This window comes from Ceratosolen solmsi, unplaced genomic scaffold, assembly GCF_000503995.2.
Source record: "Ceratosolen solmsi marchali unplaced genomic scaffold, CerSol_1.0 scaffold29, whole genome shotgun sequence".
Classification (NCBI taxonomy): domain Eukaryota; kingdom Metazoa; phylum Arthropoda; class Insecta; order Hymenoptera; family Agaonidae; genus Ceratosolen; species Ceratosolen solmsi.
The window spans coordinates 403947-423830 of record NW_011948417.1 but is presented as its reverse complement, the minus strand read 5'-3'; the positions used below and the strand labels follow the sequence as shown (position 1 = coordinate 423830).

At 32.7% G+C, this 19884-nt stretch overlaps 2 protein-coding genes across 2 annotated transcripts in view; one reads left to right on the top strand and one right to left on the bottom strand.

The window, feature by feature from the left end:
• Positions 1–7722, bottom strand: part of LOC105359566 (F-box only protein 32) — a 28941-nt gene extending 21219 nt beyond the window's left edge. Inside the window, exon 1 of the mRNA XM_011496181.1 lies at positions 7498–7722. Coding sequence (XP_011494483.1) covers positions 7498–7619 — 122 coding nt within the window. The 5' untranslated portion in view covers positions 7620–7722. The remainder of the gene's footprint in view (positions 1–7497) is intronic.
• Positions 7723–11013: 3291 nt separating this feature from the next.
• LOC105359938 (uncharacterized) lies at positions 11014–15355 on the top strand. The gene is made up of 9 exons (XM_011496709.1): positions 11014–11078; positions 11135–11294; positions 11479–11908; positions 12167–12245; positions 12323–12494; positions 12569–12650; positions 13029–13191; positions 13614–13841; positions 15247–15355. Exons 1-9 carry the CDS (start codon positions 11014–11016, stop codon positions 15353–15355), a joined length of 1488 nt encoding a protein of 495 aa, XP_011495011.1.
• Positions 15356–19884: the final 4529 nt, after the last annotated feature.

Genomic DNA, 19884 nt, shown 5'->3' with positions numbered 1-19884 from the left:
CAGCCATTCAATATACAAAATATTAATGATATTAAATTACGAGCGTCATATTGCCAATGAAATAATGTTCTATAGATATATCTTTTGTTTTAATATAAACATAAATTTTTTTTCATATTTAAAAACGAGAAAGTGCAACAAGACACATGTGTAAGTCGATTTTTTAGTTATAGGTTCTTTTTTTTTTTCCATTTATAAAGATTATGAAATGAAGTGTTCGTAGTTCTGTAATGAGGAGGATATCCATTAGGTAAGATTTCATTAGAGTGCGTTACGATGTTGTAGTTGTTGAGTGTCTTGGAAGTAAGATTTTCCGTTACAAGCGAAAGCGTCGGTCAGCCGCTTGATTTCGAAATTATTATTTGAATTTTATGAAAAATGTACATACTTGCAAGCACCGTAGGTCTTTAGACGTCTTTACACGACATTAAAGTGGATAAAATTCCATGAATTTAAATTCTTACTTTTTTTTGTTTATCGCGAATTCGCAAACGGCATTATTACAAATTTTACCGTACTCTATGCAATTTGCATTGACTGGGAACAGATTATTATAATATAATTGTTACTCAAATACCGTTGAAGGTCAAGATCATTTGTGTTTAGTGGCGAATAACGAGTTCAACAAAAATGAAAAGAAAAGAAAAGAAAGTAACAGACACTGCGATTACAAATACATCATATTGTAATGGTGGATGATATTGCAATTGGACGAGGGAGTTAATAATCAAGATTTTTTTAAAAACGCTCACCATTCGGATTTTATATTTATATTACGTTTAATCGACTTTGATGAGATGATTAATCGAAGCTGCTCATTCCTTCATTTAATGTTTATCAATAAAATTAAAAGTCATCTGCGTATTGAATTTGGTAATTGCGTAAATTGCGTATGGATTTTCATCGCTTTAAACATAAAATGACTTGATTGAATATTTAGAATGTGCGTGCAAGCACAATTTTACGTAGCCAACGACATTTCTGCGTATTAAATTCTGTTGATCTACCAAGTTATATTTGGAAACACTTTTAGCATAAATATACGGAAATCTTTAGTGCAATTTTTTTCTCTCTCCCCCCCACCCCCACCCCCTGCTTTAAAAACTTTTTACTCGATGTTGTTGTTGTTTTTTTTTTTTTTTTGTTTTTTTTTTAATTTGATCAAATATTACGTCCAGCGGAAACTTTGGTAATATGAAAGGGGATGCTGTAAATATCCGGTATTGGCGTTTCGAGGGTTGAAATTCTTGCAGAAAAATTATGTTTTTGAAAATTCTTGTTGTATATAGTTAATTATTAAATTACTTGGCCAAGTTATTCGATAACGTCAACTTATAATTTACGTGCATCAAGTTGACAATGATAATCATGGCTGGTAATGTGTTTGCCATTGTGAAAGAATAAATATTCATGAAGCACGCGTATTTGACTTGCCCTATGAAACAAAATATGAAGGTAATATTTTGTTTGTTTTTTTCTTTTTCCTTTTTTTTTTTTTTTTTTAAGGATTTAATTATTTCGCATTTGTATCGTATATGACTTATTCGTGATTATCGTAGAAGAGTCCCAAGTCTGTACGTGTATAGGTACATGCAGTATTGGAGTATCGATTCGATCTTGTCAAACTTGTACGCTAACGATACCAATAGGCTAATTCTATAGACACGAGCAATGACACGAGGCAACGATTTTTATACGCAACTCAGCAACATGTGTAATGCAATTACATCGGGGCCATTGCGATTTAGAAGAAATTATTTTATAAAGAAACAGTGCATTGCATTACATCGGTGGACGACTGGAGAGCGAAACTATCGTCTTGGACTACTTTTCAACGTCTGCGCTGTTATTTGCCATTTAACGTTGCACGTAAATTGCTAATGAATTTAATGTCCCATTGACGATGAAAGTATTTAATAAGAAAGTTAACAAATCAATACTCGTTCTCCGTGTACGAGTGATCTTTATTTTTCCAACGCCAGCTATCAATGTTTTCTAAAATGCTACAGTTACACACACATATTTTTTATTATTATCCGACTCTGCTGGTGTCATTACGAAATTTTGTATTTTACTCGAACGTTACTTTCACCTTTGCTTCGTTAAAAAGAATACGAAGTATAGTTAGAATAAAGTGCCTACTTTCAAGTAAAATGAGATGGTGCGTCGTTCTACGTCCACTTTACGTTTAAGTTTCATTTTGTAACTATTGGTAATAAGACAATTTGATACAAGCCTTGGGTATTTTTCTTTTCTTTTCTCTTTCTTTTTTAAAGATAAACTAATCGACTTGAACTTTGTAGATGTATCTAGAAATCAAATATTATACATTACATTCGAACTACGGTGAATGTAATAATAAATAACAAAATAGAGCACGTCGTATATTCGCAAATTTATAGATGAAGGCATTATTAAGTAAGGTTCGTTTGTGAAAATGGCAAGAAAGAATTTAATCTGAATTTTAATTTAAATCGATGCGTACAAAGGGAAAAATTTGAAATTAACTAGGTTAATCCTTTCTCCCCGCCCATCCCCCCCCCCCCCGCCCTCCCGCCGCGTCACCCAACATTCACACATATCGCTCATTACAAACTAATGTTAAATATGAATTTTGAAATTTTATCCAACTACTTTAAGTATGAAGCAACAAAGATAAATCATCAGCAGTGTTTGAAATTACGATGAAATAATAATGATGACTGAAAGGTTGGGCATTGAGACGAGACTAATGTAAAATAGATTGTTAAAATGAAAATATCAACAAAGCCCGGCTTGTAGGAGGTGCACAATGGTGGCAAAGGATTTTTACAATAGCAATGTTAATAATGCAGGTGTGCACAGAGCAGAGGTCGGATATATTTTGTATGTGAGGGGATAAGGATCGTTATAGGTGCGATGGTTGCGTAAAAATGCGCGGAGTTTCCTCCTCCATCCATCCAACCTTCGCTCCTCTTTTCAATCATGGGATCAGCATTCACGAGTACCGAGTACTTCTTGGCTTTTAAGGGATTCCTATTATTTTATAATATTGAACGGCAAATGTTCGATAGCGCTAGTCGAGCAAGTATATTAAATAGCGTAAAATGAACTAACTAACTTATATTTGACACGTGAACGCTCTTGGCGGATAATTGCTTTTTCGACTAAATTTAAAAAAGTTTTTCCTAGTTTTTGATCGTTTATTATTCTATCGGGATACGCTTGAGGCATCGGAGTTAGAAAGCACTACAATTTGCAGGGTAACCGTAGTCACGTTCAATATTTATCTGCGAATATTTATCTGCGACAAAGACGGACGACTGTATTGTCCCGCTATCTTTATTGTTTACCAATAATTCACATCACCACCGAGGCACATCCTTTTTTTCTTTTCTCTCTCTCTCTCTCTGTGTGTGTTAAATAAAGGCACTGTCCCACATCGACCCTACTCAGCTATTCCGCAAAGCACGATAATAAAACCGCACCAATTGTTGGCAATTAATACACGATAAAGAGGCAAACATTGCGCAATCCGCCAAACTTCTAAACGAACTCGGCCCATCATTTATGTGCTTTCGTAGTAGATTGTCGAAACTATGCCGCGCTTACATGGCGAAAGCCATGAATTCCACGGGACAAAGGAAAAGCCAGGTAGAGGATGTGGAAGCGCCACCGCGATTTACGTCTACGGGCAACTACGCCTCGGCATTTATTTCAATATTACTCGCGACGACGAGGACGCCCCACATAACCGATACATTGTTCTCTGTGTTTTTCGATCACCTTACACTCTTACCAATCCAATCGCACGTCGATTTTATGTTGACGGTAATGCCGTTAACAATTGTGATTTCTCAATTTCTTTTTCCAAAAAAAAAAAAAAAAATCAATCCTCTCGATCCATCGAGATTTACGACAACTTTGATTCATCGCTTTGATTAATGGATAAACTCTTAATCACGCCCTTCGAAATCTCCTTTATTATCGCTTTTCAGCTCGACGAGAGAGAACGCCAGACTACTTTATTATATGAATTATTTTTAAACTCCATGGGCTTATGGGCCATTGGATTAAGGAGCTCGCGTACTCTCAAAGGTATTATCTAAGATGCCGTGGTTGTAATCGTATTCCACACGGTCGTCCCTGGAAATTGTGAAAAAATTATGGACGCAACGGACTTTTCAAAATCCATCGCTAGAATTACCCAAGTTTATATCTCCAATATATCGCGATAAAACACATCATTAGACACATTATGTCTATTATGTGTAAAATATTATGCAATACGTTGCTTTACATTTACTTGATAATATTTTTCTGGCATCAACGAGAACGACGATTTAAGAAAGAACTTCGTTATAACGCGAATTGATCATAAGGAGTAAATTTAATCCCTGGGATATTTTATCGAATGTCATATTAATAAAATTATTGTCGACATTGTTCACGAACCTTTAATTATGATTACCAATATAATTTTTCTTTTCATTTTCATCTATATAATGCTCAATGTTTCGACATTATCCACAATAATAACGGACGTTGAAAATCGAAAGAATAAAGCGTTCCCCCATCGACATTATACTAACACGGCAGCTTTGACACTGATATAAATTATTGGATATTTAATTTTAATTAAAATTAACAAAAAAAAATACGCTCGATCAGCTTATGCGAATATACGATTACCAGGTCGTCGATTTAGAAAACGCACGATATCAAATGAAATTATCTGTTTACATAAGATGTTGGACATCTTATGTGATCGATAATAGCACATTGTGTTTTTATATACTTTAAAAGAAAGCGAGCGAGAGAGAGAGAGAGAGAGAGAGAGAGAGAGAAGGAACGGCAACTGCAAGGCAATTACCATAATGCATTCAGAATTTAAAATGGTAAATTTTTATACACAGCGGAAAAGCACGAATTCAGTGTAATTTGAAAAGAGCGACGTTCATGCATAATTTACTCTAATTAATTGTCTTTACTTTAATCCATACAAAGTTTTGGGCGGATTTTATTATTATTATTATTGTTGTTATTATTATTATTATTATTATTATTATTATTATTATTATTATTATTATCATCATCATCATCATCATCATTATCATTATCATTATCATTATCATTATTATTATCATTATTATCATTATTATCATTATTATCATTATTATCATTATTATCATTATTATCATTATTATCATTATTATCATTATTATCATTATTATCATTATTATCATTATTATCATTATTATCATTATTATCATTATTATCATTATTATCATTATTATCATTATTATCATTATTATTATTATTTGTAATACCAGCGTAAACATAACGTATACTCTGTTTTTTTCTGTTTCTTCTTTTCTTTATTTATTTTCTTTTTTTTTATTAAATATGTAATATAAGACCATTAGGAGAAAAGACTGCGATTTATAAGACTTATTATTATCCACTTAATTACGATTTGACGTAAAGTTCTCTCAGCTTTCTTCTCTCTTTAGCAACGCTCGCGACTCTTATATTATCATACGAGCCTCGTTTAATCAACGAATCGTTCGGGCATCCAACGATCAGTGCAGTGCGCTCCTCTACCACCTCAAATTTAACGATATTCAATATTTGATCTATTCGAAGTATGCAAGTACGCGGAGTTTGGTTCGAGCGAATAATGTGAAAGAAGCTGATATGCGCATGACTCGCTGTACTCGCGAGGCTAAATTTACCGAGAATGCGCGAGATAAACAATAGGAATGTACATATGTTTGAGGCACGTAAGTCGATCGTACGAATTGACGCGGCAAGCTCCATCGCACTCACCCAGATTTTCAAGTGAAAGCTATACGAGGCACGACGATTAACCTAGCCTCCCACATATTTCATAGCATAACTAATAAACGAGATTTTATAATTATTTCATTGCCGAGCGAAGCCGAAATTTTAGCATTACTTTTACTACTACGACGACTCTCTATCTTTTTACGAGCGCGCGCGCGTAGGTGTTTGTTATGGAAATTGCGCGCACGCACAAGAAGCGAAAGAAAGTTCTTATTACGTCAAAGGCTTTCCATGCACGAGCGAAGCGATGTTGGGCGGTTACGAGCGCAGGCGTGAATAAGTTTATTTATGTAAGACTAGGAATCGCGTTGCCCCTGTACAAACGAATAGAAATTTATAAAATAAACGACGATAGGTTAGGTTATGCACGCTCGATAATTAAGCGACTTATTTAAGAATAATCCCGAGAATCATGCAGTGACGTAGAGCGAGACCGATTAGTGTGTAAGTAGTGATAGGTAGGGAACAATAAGGCACAATAGGACTGCCTACGACGCTGTAGGTCGAGAAGAGAAGGTGGCGGCAGTGCGTCGTAAGGTGGAACGCTCGACGCGTATATGTACGGGACATCGGGAGTCGCGGGGACGTAACGTGGTGACTAGGTAGGGAGAGGGCGTGCGTGTGCGCGCCTCTCTCTCTCTCTCTCTCTGTGTGTAGATCGTATCCGCGAAAAATAAGAGATTTGAAAATCCTGGGTGAGAAGATACGAGAAGTCGCTCTCGGCACTGCGCATCGCCTGACAGTCGTCAGTCTCACCTCCGCGCCGATGTAAACAAACAAAGGCTATCGATGTGTGCGCTGTGGCCAACAGCTGTGCGTGCGCCGCTTACTTCTTTCTCTCTTTCTCTCTCTTTCTCTCTCGCTCTCTCTCTCTCTCTTTCTCTCTCTCTCTCTGCGGAGGCGAGAGCCTCTCATTTCTCACGGTGCGCGCTGCCATTTTTAAAAGCTGCCCGAGAAAAGGGAAACATCGTCCCAGTCTATTGCATCTATGCGTGGCTGATTTTCCGCAGGTCACGGGAGAGGGGGAGGTCTGGTCGAGCCGATGTCGCGTGTAGAGGTACGACAGAGCGAGTTGCGGAGAGAGAGAGAGAGAGAGAGAGAGAGAGAGAGAGAGAGAGAGCGAGAAAGAAATTGATGGAGAAGGAGGAGGAGGGGCGTGCGGGGCGGTGGGAGGGAGGGGGCAGGGGTAGGCGAGGAACTGGAAGAGGCAACCTTCGACGAGGTTCGATCGAAGCGCACACAGGTACACGATCACGCTCCTTTTCCTTTGTCTTGGAACCGCGGTGTACGCGCGTTTGCAGCAGCACCACCACCACCACCTACGTCGCGGACAATTGATAATAAAATGCATGCGCCAGGTAAACAAGACCGCGGAGCATCCATTGAAGCGACACGACAATGGGAAGGAAGCAAACGCGCGCGGAAGAGACAAGCGAAAGGGGCGCTCGTCTCTCTCACTCTCTCTCTCTCTCTCTCTCTCTCTCTCTCTCTCTCTCTCTCTCTCTCTCTCTCTCTCTCTGTTACTCTCCTAAATGCTTCTCTTTAATTCTGTTCTGTCTGGCTCGTGCTTTCTGCTCTTGCGCTCGCTTCGCACAAGACAGCAGCAGCAGCAACAGCAGCAGCAGCAGCAGCAATAGCAACACCAACAGCAACAGCAGCAGACACACTCACCGTAGCAACAGCGAGAGCGTCTTGTTGTTGGCGCACTCGAGGATCTTTTTCTTCTCCCAGCCCTCGACGGTCTTCACCCATTCCTCGCCGGGGCTCCTCCAGTCCTTCGATATAAATGGCATTTTCCACCTCTGCGTACGTCCACAGTACGTAATGGTATGTGCCCGTGCCGCGCTCGTACGTGCTACTGTAAGTATAGGTAGGTACGCGTGTATTTGGGGGGGTGTGGGTGGGGGGGTGTTGGGGGGTGGGGGGTAGGACGGGTATATGCGCGCGCGCGCGCCCGTGTATATATTCGCTTTGGCTAGTAGGTATCCTGTGCCTGACCCGCGTAAGCTTGGTCCTTAGGCTCGAGTGAGGCTCGTCGTCGTCGTCGTTGACACCGCTGTTGTTGTTGTTGCTTGCTGCTGCTGCTGCTGTTGCTGCTGCGGCTGTCTTCAGACTTCTGACCTCCCTGCGTATGTGTCCTGCTGCGTCTCCTCGACGGAGGAAGAAGAAAATGAGAATGAGAATGAGGAGAAGGAGAAGGAGATGGAGGAGCAGTTCGCGCTCTCAGGTCACGCGCGCGCGAGAATCTCGACTGCGAGGACGGGGAAAACTGCTCTCAACTCGGTGTCGGTGGGTAGTCATTCCCTCGCCTGGTTGGCGGGAGCAGCGTCGACGAGGGGTGGGGGTGGGTGCGGGGCTGGCGGGTGGACGGGAAAGGGACCGAACCGACCCGTGATTGAGTTGGCGAGCGTCAGTGGCGGCGGCAGCGGTGGCGGCGGCAGCGGTGGCGGCGGCAGCGGTGGCGGCGGCAGCGGTGGCGGCGGCAGCGGTGGCGGCGGCAGCGGTGGCGGCGGCAGCGGTGGCGGCGGCAGCGGTGGCGGCGGCAGCGGTGGCGGCGGCAGCGGTGGCGGCGGCAGCGGTGGCGGCGGCAGCGGTGGCGGCGGCAGCGGTGGCGGCGGCAGCGGTGGCGGCGGCAGCGGTGGCGGCGGCAGCGGTGGCGGCGGCAGCGGTGGCGGCGGCAGCGGTGGCGGCGGCAGCGGTGGCGGCGGCAGCGGTGGCGGCGGCAGCGGTGGCGGCGGCAGCGGTGGCGGCGGCAGCGGTGGCGGCGGCAGCGGCGGCAGCGGCGGCGGCAGCGACGATGGTGGGAGCGGTTGTCGGGTATCGCGCGGCGCCGTCGTCAGCGGGCGGCTGCGAGGGCAAAGGAGAAAGGGGGAAGGCGAGAAGTTCAATACGCATCGACGGACGGCACGATGTGACTTTGTTACTCGTGACGTCAGATGCTGTATCAGCTGGTGGAAAGTAGTCGGTCCCGGGTAGACGATGCACGAAGGGTTTCGAGGAAATTTTCGGGAAAGCCCGTGGGATGGCGAGAGCCCCGAGAGTGAACGGGTGGGTGTTGTTCTCGGGTACGACGATGTTTTGCGAGGAAATTTTATGTTTTTTGGCGGGTCGGCGGATGGCGGCTGAAAGTCGTTTACCGAATCTCGGATACGAAGCTCCGTGCGTATGGTATGACGGGAACTCTGCTTTATCGGCGTCGGGTATTGTTTCTTGTTGCTCGATCGGTGCTGGAACGCGTCTTTAAGTGGTAACTTTGGGAATGATTATAAAAAAAAAAAAAACTTGATAAATGAATAATTGAAAGAATTATTTATAAGTGAAATCAAGCTCAAATTATTTTTTATTAATATGTGGATAAATTTATATATAGATAAGTTATAATGTACGTTTTAAGTTTTTGCAATACGTTAATTGCATTAGCATACTTTCCTCAAGCGAATATATATCATTTTAAATATTATTTATAATAGATAAATTAAATATATACGTATGTGGATGAAAATCTTTAGAATAATGATTTTAATCGAATAAAAATAGTCTCGGTTCACAAAGTGATGTTAACACATTATTTATTATCATGATTGCGAATTAAATCATTAATAAACTTTTATTCGAAGTTTTAAGTGCTTCAATGTTGCTAACAGGTAAATTCATAAGCACTTGCTAAATTGTACTATGCGCCTCACTTATTACTCATTATTGGAGAATCTATTTACTTACAAAATTCTTTTCGACTTGTTAAAATGTAATAGAAGGTTAATAAACAAAAATGTAATAAAAGATTAATAAAAAAAAAATTCGTTTTTCAACATTTTTTAATTTTCATACTTTCAATTTTATCAAATATTTGCTTGCAAGTAAATGAAATTTAAATTCAAATAAATCCTTTATGAGTTTAATGACTCTTCAAACGACAATTAAATCTAGACAATTAAAATATCACTTTATCATATCATAATTTTACGAATAGAATTATATTATTTGATAGAATAATTTAATAGATAATTTTAAATAAAATCAAATTGTACATTTTGATTTTGGATTTTCTTCCATATATTATTAATTCTTTAACTTTCAGCATACGTTATTAATTTATTTGTACAAAGATACCTTTTTCTTTTTTTATATTTATTTTTTATATAATTTATATATATATATATATATATTTTTTATACGCATATATTTATAATAATGTTAGATAATAAAGTTGGCAATTTGTTAACGAGTATTATTTACAATAATTATTTAAAATAACTATGTAAATTTATTTAGTCAGATAAGTAGAGCTCTTTTACCATTGAGAAAGTTTTCATTGGTAACGCGTCAGATAGCAGCACAAACCTTCACCTTGAGCAATGAAATTTATCAAAATTATAGTTAAGATGATTTGTAATCGATTATTTTATAATAATGTGCCAAAACAAAAATAATGTGCACCAAATGCTTTCACGAGTTATCGTTAAATTATTTCATTATTTTCCTTATCATAATTCTCTAAGACTGTCCTTAATAATTTACAATAAATACGAATGGTAATAGTCGTAATATAGTCGATAATAATGCAATTAATAGTGGATATATAATGACGATGTAATGAAAAAATTCTTTAAATTCGTGTATCGAAGGATAATGAGAAACGCGATTAGGATATAGTAGTTAAAGTAGTAGTATTTAGTACTTTACATAGTCTATACCTACCTACACAATTGTCTACGTTAATCCAAAGGAGTACATAGAAAATATTTAACTCGAACTAATAGTAATTAAAGGAATTATTTAACTTATATCGCTGTTTAAATACCTCAATGTATCAATACTATCTATAGTTGAAAATTAAGTATTGGTAGATTATAATCAACAAGGTTTTCCGTAAGATGGAAAAAGTGTTTAATATTTAATGAAAATTAAGATACATTAAATTATTATGTAATGGCAATGTCCAGAGCACTTATTTTCAAACTAAACATTTATAGCTGAAAAGCAACGATGTTTTAAGTCTTTGAGGAAGAAATTGTTATCTATTATTTCTTACAGCTTGTAAAGCAGGTTATGGAAAAGGTATGAGAATCGTTAAGTTTATGAATAACTTCAGGCGACTTTTTACAGAAATGGCATTGCATGCAGAATTTTTTAAATAAAAATCATGATTGAAAAGTATAATTAAAGTTGAAGATTTTCTTCTAGAGCATGGGATTGTGGCTCGTTTACTTTATACTAGTTATCATTATATCATTGGAATATAGAAAAGACAGGTAACCTACTTGCCTAATATTGATTGTGATAAAGTTGTGATTTGTAATTTTCTAAGAATATTTTCGGTTAGCGTATCATACTTAAACGCAGTAAGTGGTCAAGAAACCCATGGGACAGTTTTATTCGATAAAAGCATTTTGAATAATCATTGCTGGACTAATGAGGAGTACGTAATACTCAGTAGTCGTAAAATGTTTCAGGATCTATTACCTAAGGTATCGTAATTCAAATATTATTACGTCAATATTTCAATAAAAAGAGTCTCTGATTTATATATATATATATATATATATATATATACATGTGTGCGTGTGCGTGTGTGTGCGCGCGCGCGCGCGTGTGTGTATAATGCCAAAGTTTAATGATCACAAACACCACACAAGCCATTGTAATTTATAGATCGAAAAGGCAAATATTTGGAGCGATCAGTATATAGTCGATCTTTACAAGTATTTTTACATTTGCTTCGAGTACGTGTGTAAGTTGTCGACAGGCACGACGAGACATTTATTGTTGAAGGCACTCGCGGACGTCATCGGAGGTTACTTATACTCGCACTTGCTGCCAGTTACCAAGTTATCCTTCTACGCCGGAAATGTTAAATATTGTAACGTTAAGAAAATAATTGCCCTTTACATGGAGCTAAAGGCCTTCTTGAATACGAACGGCGAGGGCTGGAGAAAACCGAGAAGAACGGATATGGAAATGGAAATGGAGCATTTTATTAATACTACGTCAATCGTACTCAAGAATTCGAATGATACTACGGCTTGTAATAACTTGATAGTTAACTCGAACGGTAGGTGCTTGAAACCTAATATTTCTCTTGGTAATTTTAAAAGTTTTTTTTTGGAATATTTTTTTTAATGTTCGTTATTGTTCGAGAATAGTACTGCGTAAAAATGGGGTATCTGGGCGCAAGAACTATAGCATAAATAAAAACAGATTTATCTTACTACAAAAAGGTATTGGATATTATAGTCATATGTTGTCGGGATATTAATTTATTATTTAGTGCAAATTTTATTATTTGCTATTTACGAGCGCATTTTTATTAAATAATTTATTGCTCTTTATGAAAATTCAGAGCATAGTGTCAATGGCTCCAAACGACAACCTTTAAGCGTATTTCTACCTTATTTGGATAATATTTTAAGGCCGAATAGGTAATTTTAAAGTAACCGCAATGTATTTCCATTAGTTTAGCATTTTTTTTTTTTTTTGTAACGCAAACAATTTCCAGCATAGCTTTACCATTTAAAGATCAGAATTTGTGGTCTTTGCACGAAGAGGAGTCCATTTCAATATTGTCCACATATTATGAAACATGCGTGAATTGTATTTTGACCGTGAGCAATTACAAATGCCTTCTCGCTCATTTCAACAAAGAATTTTATAATTGGTTACTGCAATTCGTACGTGGTGAGATTTTGCCATTTAATTGATGTCATTATCAAAACCGGATAAACTAATATAAATACACCCGTAGGTTTATCCACGTTTAAACGATGATAAATTCTATCCGGCCTTTGGCAGTATATTGCGAATGATAGCGTACCTGAGGAAAGCAGGTAAACAACATTTACAACAGCTCAAAATATTTCTTTATTTCGAAGCCAGTTGGATTGTCATTTTTTTTCATAAAAAATACTTGCGAAATTTGTTTTCCCGTTAGTCGAGGACCACGGAAAAGCACGTCACTCACGAAAACGTCCATTTATCAATAAAGGAACATCGGAGTCGTTGAAGACAATTGTTACGACGCCACAGCCAACCAAAGGTTATTTCTAATAATTGATATTACATTGATAATTGATAATAAAACGATAATAATTAAAACATTTTCATTAATACCAAACAAATCAATGTTTCATACATTTTTATTACGTTAAAGTCGGCCAATCAAATGCATCTATTCTCATCTTGATTGTATTCTATTTTTCTTTTAGTTGCAACAACAGAGCCAAGCTTCCTTAGTCCAATAGAACTAATTATTATTGCTATTTCTAGTGCAATACTCGCATGGATGTTGGTTGGATTGATACTCGTTTGTTATAGATGCCATCATAAACATTCCGATGAATGTTCTACTTGCGATTCTGCAAGTTCAGAGTAGGTTTACATTGCGTGAATTTAATGCCAACGGCCAAAATATGAATAAAAATGTATATTTTACTTTTATTCCTGTACTATTATTATCAAGAGAGACGGATACAGAGAAATGAAATTTTTTTTATAAGAACAAATTTAACAATAACTCTATACATTTTTTTTTTTGTTTGTTTGTAATACATTCTTTAATGTCCTACCTTATGTCAAATATATTATCATATAACGTTATAAGTGATTGCTTATTTATCGATATTGTCATTGACAATTATCTTGGCATAATTTCATCTGTGTATTTTTTATTGTTTGTTTTGTTTTTGTTTTTTGTTTTATTAATTTTACTATTGGGATTGGTCATATGAAATTATGTACAATGTAGACTTCTTATTCGTTCTCATAATTAATTTATGGCATTATATTTTTAGCACGGCAATGATTTTCAAAAATGCTAATTTCTGTAACCCAGAGTCGAGTCCATCAACGGCGTCTCGGACAAGTGTTGGCAACAAAATAACAAATTGGTGGAGGCACAGTTGCAAAATTTATCCCAACAAATATAATAAGATTATTGAAAAGGATCAATATTTAGCTTCTATGAGTTATGATAGTCAAAAGTTAATATGCTCACATCATAATGTAAGACTTCCTAATAAGTAAGTACTTTCATAAATTACTTAAAATCTACGTTCTAGTCTAATCTGCAATATTGCTTTTTAACAATGATTATGGATATTTAATGGATATAACATTTTATAATTATAGAATAATGTACGGATTATTGGAAAGAATTAATTTTATATATTTCATTTGCGAGATAATGGCAATATCAAATAATATTGAAATTAATTAAGTTCGTGTTAATTATGTTCGTATATATACTTTGGCTAGATTAATAAAATTGAATGCGTTAACAATAAACAAATATTATATTGAACATGTTATGAATTTAGGTACACAAGAGCTCTTTAATTAGCATTTCGGTATCATTACAAACACAATTTTAGGATAACAAATCCAAGAATTTTTAATAATTTCAATATTTATAACCTCAAAAAATATTATATGCCAATACTAGTGAAATTATAAAAACAAAAAAAAACCATTATTTTTAATATATTTTTATGAAATGTGTTTTAAATTATTTAGTTATTATAGTAAATTTAATATAGTTTGATTAAATGTTTTAAAAGCCATGAATATCTGTCCATAATACATTCAATTCGCATTTTAATAATGCAAAATAAAATATTAGTTAATAGTATAATCCAATAATACAATATATTAAATATTTGGTTTTAAAACTATTTTCTCATCATTGTACTATGATAATGTTACGATTGTACAAAATATTTATTGCAATATATTTCATCGCCACGAATAATTATTATTAATTATTAGGTAATTATTCAGGTTACTTTAATGTAAAAGTCTTAACTTCAACAAATTTTTGCTTCATCATTTTAATGTATTACATTTATGAAGTTGAATATATTTATTAGAATTGTAATTCAATATAATACGATTATTAAATATTGTTCAAAGTGTAGTTTACAAATATATTATGAAATATTACATTATTTATCGTTGATGAAATACCATTATTTATAATAATATATTACAATTATTAAACTAAGCGTAAGCATGCATTTATATTGATTTTTTCTTTAATTTATCTCGAACTAAAAATACGTATTAATAATATATTGCATTTATTGTTTAATGTATTTATATGCATCGAAGAATACTGAATTATCAATGTATCAATCATCTATTATTCATATATCGATAATTATCAGTCGTCGACTATTTGTTTTTAAGCAATTTATTATAGTTTTACGAAACTTATTGTTTCATATAAAATATCATACAATAATACATTTTAATTATAACAATATATAATAAATAAATGTTTTTATATTTTAAATCTTTGTGTGCTTGCGCGACCGTGCAGCGTGTATGTGTAAGAATTGCCGTGTAACATTAAATTAATAAAAAATTTCTGTATATTGAAATACAGATTAATTATATAGATTGAATGGAATTCTTTACTTTTTGCAGACGTCAAAAAAGAAAAGCCAAATCTGTATCTATTTCCGTTTCACCTATCAGTTCTTCATGTAGAAGCAACCCGAACAAAGTAATAATTAATAAATTAATTTTGCTCTAAATACTTGATTTACATATATATATATATATATATATATATATATATATATATATACTTAAAAATAGTATTGTTTTTTTACAGATTTTTCACTACAGCTCAGATATGTCAAGTAGTGATTCAGATAGCTCCTGTAGATAACAAATAATTACATAAATTTTTTTAACTAAGCCTAAACAAATTTTAAATATGTATAATTTAACTGAAAATGCATTTTATATATTACTAGCTGGTAATAATTTTTTAAATATTATAATAATTTCCGGAGTACTGAGCAATGATTATTTTAATTATTATTAAAAATTGTACATATTTGATATAGAAGTTTTACAACTTAGGAATATTTTTAATAATAATAATTGTATTTTATAACATATGATATAAATGTAATTTAATTTATATTAAAAGCTTTATCAGAACATAATAAATTATGTTGTTATTTATTTGTCGTTCATCTTTTATTTGACTAACAATTATAAAATAAGTATATTTTACTGCATAAACTATTAACTATTACTATGTGTAGTATTTGTACAATTAGCATAGATAGTACAAATTACTATCCTTAACTGTTATTATGCTTGCCATTATTAATAAATATTTTATTTTTCTTACTAGTCCCGAAATGATAAAATCTTTAAGCCAGTTTTATGCATATTTACGTTTTATAAATAAACAAACTTTACTCGTTAGCCTTACTCATTTATTGCTTTATCGACGTAACCGTCAATACTTAGTTTTATAAAAATTGACGCATCATTATATCATAATATTTTAATATTGAATAATATACTTGAGCTTTGATCGTTGCATTGAATCAATATTGAATCACAACTGGCAATATAAGAATTTAAAAATCTGATGTAATTACATATTTTTTAACTTTTGAGTCAACAAAAGAACGATACATTATTGATGCAACTACGGTTACGGTACTACCATTACGAGTTTAAAATATTATTAAATTAAAATTTAAAAAGTATAAGGGAATATTCCTTACAGAATAATATATAAAGCAACAATTAGGCACATTATAAGGCAAAAAGTAAAGATGGATAAATATATAAGATAGAAACAACAAAAATGCTTTATTCTGATATAACTTTTCGGTATATATATATATATATAAATTTATAAGTTTTATCATTAGAGTATAAATAAAAATTGAATTAAATTACCAAACCGTTGTTAAATTATTACATCGTGAAAATTCACACAAATAGAATGATATTCATTTATTTTTTATATTTCATGAATGTAAGAAATCTTGAGCCCCGTAAATGTTCTTCTTAAATTTCAATATCGACTAACTAAAATTGTTCCAATAAGCGAATAATAAACTTAGTCTCTGATGAATAATAATTTTACGGAATAATGGTTACTAATGTTAATAATAATAGTTTTCTTTAACAAATAAAATTAGCTATTATTATTATGTAACAATTGACTAATATAGCTTATTATTTTACAAATAGAATATTACTTGTTTAAAAAGTGACTCAAGTCGAGTATTGAATTACGACAAAAATATTTGAAGTCGATATTTCAATATTTAATAGTCATCAATGCATTATCGTGAATTTTAAAAACTTTATTTAAATAATCTATGATGGTTTTACCATAGATATTCGATAAATTGGGATAAGGGTGAAAAAACAGTTTGTTTTTAATAAGAAATTGGTATTCTGTAATGTCCGTAGTTATTAATTTGTATTAATAAATTGTATTTAAATAAATAAATTGTACTTAAAATTGTTTTTTCAAAGTTGGTGGTTAACATTTTTAGATATTGTTCAATTTATTGAATATTTTATAAGGCTCATTCAAATAGACAATCGCCAGTTTAAGTAAAAAATTATTTTTTTTTTAATGTTTTGAATTTTGTGTTTAAGACTGATGAATTTTTACTAGAAAATATAGGAAAGTTGAATTTAGGGCATCTCATATAAAAAATTAATTTTGTTCTATATTTTACTAGTATATAAAATACTGTTTTTGTTTTAACTATTTCAGTTGTTTCAATTTCTAACGTATAAATACAATACAAATGATTTATATAATATTGTTATAAAGTATATGAAATTATAATTATTTTTATTTATTATTCATTGTTAAATAATATTGATAAAGTACATTATATTAAAAGCATCTTACGTTATCCACCGTAACATTTTAATATAATTAATATAATTTTTTTTATTAAATATGATATCACGTAATAATTTAATTTTCAACATAAAAATGTAACTTGCGAAAGATTATTTCATAAACTTGTAAATTCAAGATCATGTTTTTGTTTATGAAAATTAGAGTTTATGAGATAAAATATATTTTCAAACTATTTGTATATATATAATCTCTCTCTCTCTCTCTCTCTCTCTCTCTCTCTCTATATATATATATATCTATTGCCAACCCACTATCAATTTGTAATAGATATTTTTGAAAATTTTTTTATTTAATTGGCATAAAGGTTTTGCTTTTTTTGTTTCATTATACTAATATACTCGAATGAGGAAAATTGTGATTAAGGACTCGATAAAATGATAAAGTTGAAAAGCAACGAAAATTATGGATAAGCATTTTTCTATGCTTACGCATTGCGTTTAGCAATTAATTAAATTTACTTCTTATTCGCCAAAGTTTTTAATTATTTTGTTTGAAATTGAAAAACTTTTAGCGTAAATCGTTTATTAATTAAACAAGTTTTACATAACGAATAATGTAGTTCTCTAATAATTTCACATTTATAAAGTGGGGAGAAAAAATAATTGTACATAATCATGCGACAATAAACCAATGTTTAAATGAGTATATAAACTAGGTTTAGTTGAGGATAGGTAAGTTATTTAGTGATTTAATGAATTTGGCGTTGAATAAAGGATATATATATATATATATATATATATATATATCGTATTAATAATTAATCTTTTATTGTATAATAATAGGTTAGGTATTCTTCTCATAGATATTGTATGGATAGAAGATATAACGTCTAAAGTTTAAAAAGAACGTTTGAATTATATGATTAGATATTAAAATAAAAGGAATAATGAATTATATTGAGAAATAATATATAATACCATTTTGAATATTTATAATAATATGCATAAATTAAAAAAATTTCTACATCGATCGATGACTTTGCTTCACAGATGCATAATACTTGATGGAGAAAAATCTTCAATTAATTATTATATTACAGTACTTCATTACCGTTCCCTATAGAAATTCACCAATTTTCTTAAGCTTCTATGAGAATTATTGGAACTTTTCTAATCTTGAGTAATGTATTCTTAACGTCGTGGCTAATTACTATTTATACTTTGCTTGCAGAACTCTCACGTGTCCTGTATTATTATTATATATGTCTTATACTGTAAAGAGACTGCCGGAAGTCTCCTTCTCTCGTCTTTGTCTCTAACATTCTTAAATTTTCTCTCTTTCCGGACTTAACGAACTTATTTAATCTTTTAATTTCATTTTACGTGTATACTAAATTATGAAAAAATTATTTTATAATCTTCGCTGTTAAACTTGATTTATTTAGCTTCTTGGGGATGGTTATGTTAAAAATTTACGTAATAAAGAGATCGACAAATAAAAAAATCAATCAATTAATTCTTAATTCAAGCTGATTAATTTTATTACTTAGGACTCATTTCAAATAATTCTTATTAATATTTATGTATATAAATGCATAATGAAAATCTTTTTAAAATTTTACTATACTCTCTTTATTTGTATTTTTTTTTGTCTGTGTGGATAAAAAAAATTGTTTGATTAAAAATAAATACGACAAATTTGTTCGCATTAATTATTCTAATTCCGATATTCTAATTTTAAAATAAATTGAAATGGAATTGTGCTACGTACTTTCCTTTAAATTTTAACTTAATTTATACATGCATACACACAAATATCAGTATAATTTGAAAATATGTAGTAAAATTATAAATTAAATTCTTACTTTAAAAAACTTACATCTTTATTGTAAATTATAATATTTTATAATTTTATTATTTTTTATAGACTTTAATTTATTACCTAAAGGAAAATAATTTTTCCTTGAAAAGCCACACTATGTCATATATAATATATATATATATATGCGTGTGTATAGATTTTACGGGATTGTTATTTCTAATTCATATTTGAATTATTCATTTTCGAAATTTATAGGGGTTTTCAAATTTGATGATGGAAATTTTTTAATATTTAAAATAAATTTGAATTATTGACTTTTGAACTTTTAATATCGACTTATTAAATAATTCATTTTAACATATTTCTAATAATAGTTAGGAATTTTAATGCATCGTAAGGCACATCGCAAAAATTTATACACATTAATAGAATTAGTAATTGTTGATTTGTCACTTTTTACAAATAAATCTAAATTACTCTAAATAAATATGCACAAAATATAAATTATTATTGACTTTAAACGATGGTATATGGCATTAATTATAAATTACGTATATATTATATATTGATGATCCTTGAATAAAAGATTCTTTTATAACAGT

Bases quoted from the DNA above. Each gene is read 5' to 3' on its own strand.
- LOC105359938 (XM_011496709.1), top strand. From the start codon at position 11,014: ATGGGATTGTGGCTCGTTTACTTTATACTAGTTATCATTATATCATTG. The intron at 11,079-11,134 runs GTAACCTACTTG...TAATTTTCTAAG, and splicing joins TTGGAATATAGAAAAGACAG to AATATTTTCGGTTAGCGTAT. The intron at 11,295-11,478 runs GTATCGTAATTC...TGTAATTTATAG, and splicing joins TTCAGGATCTATTACCTAAG to ATCGAAAAGGCAAATATTTG.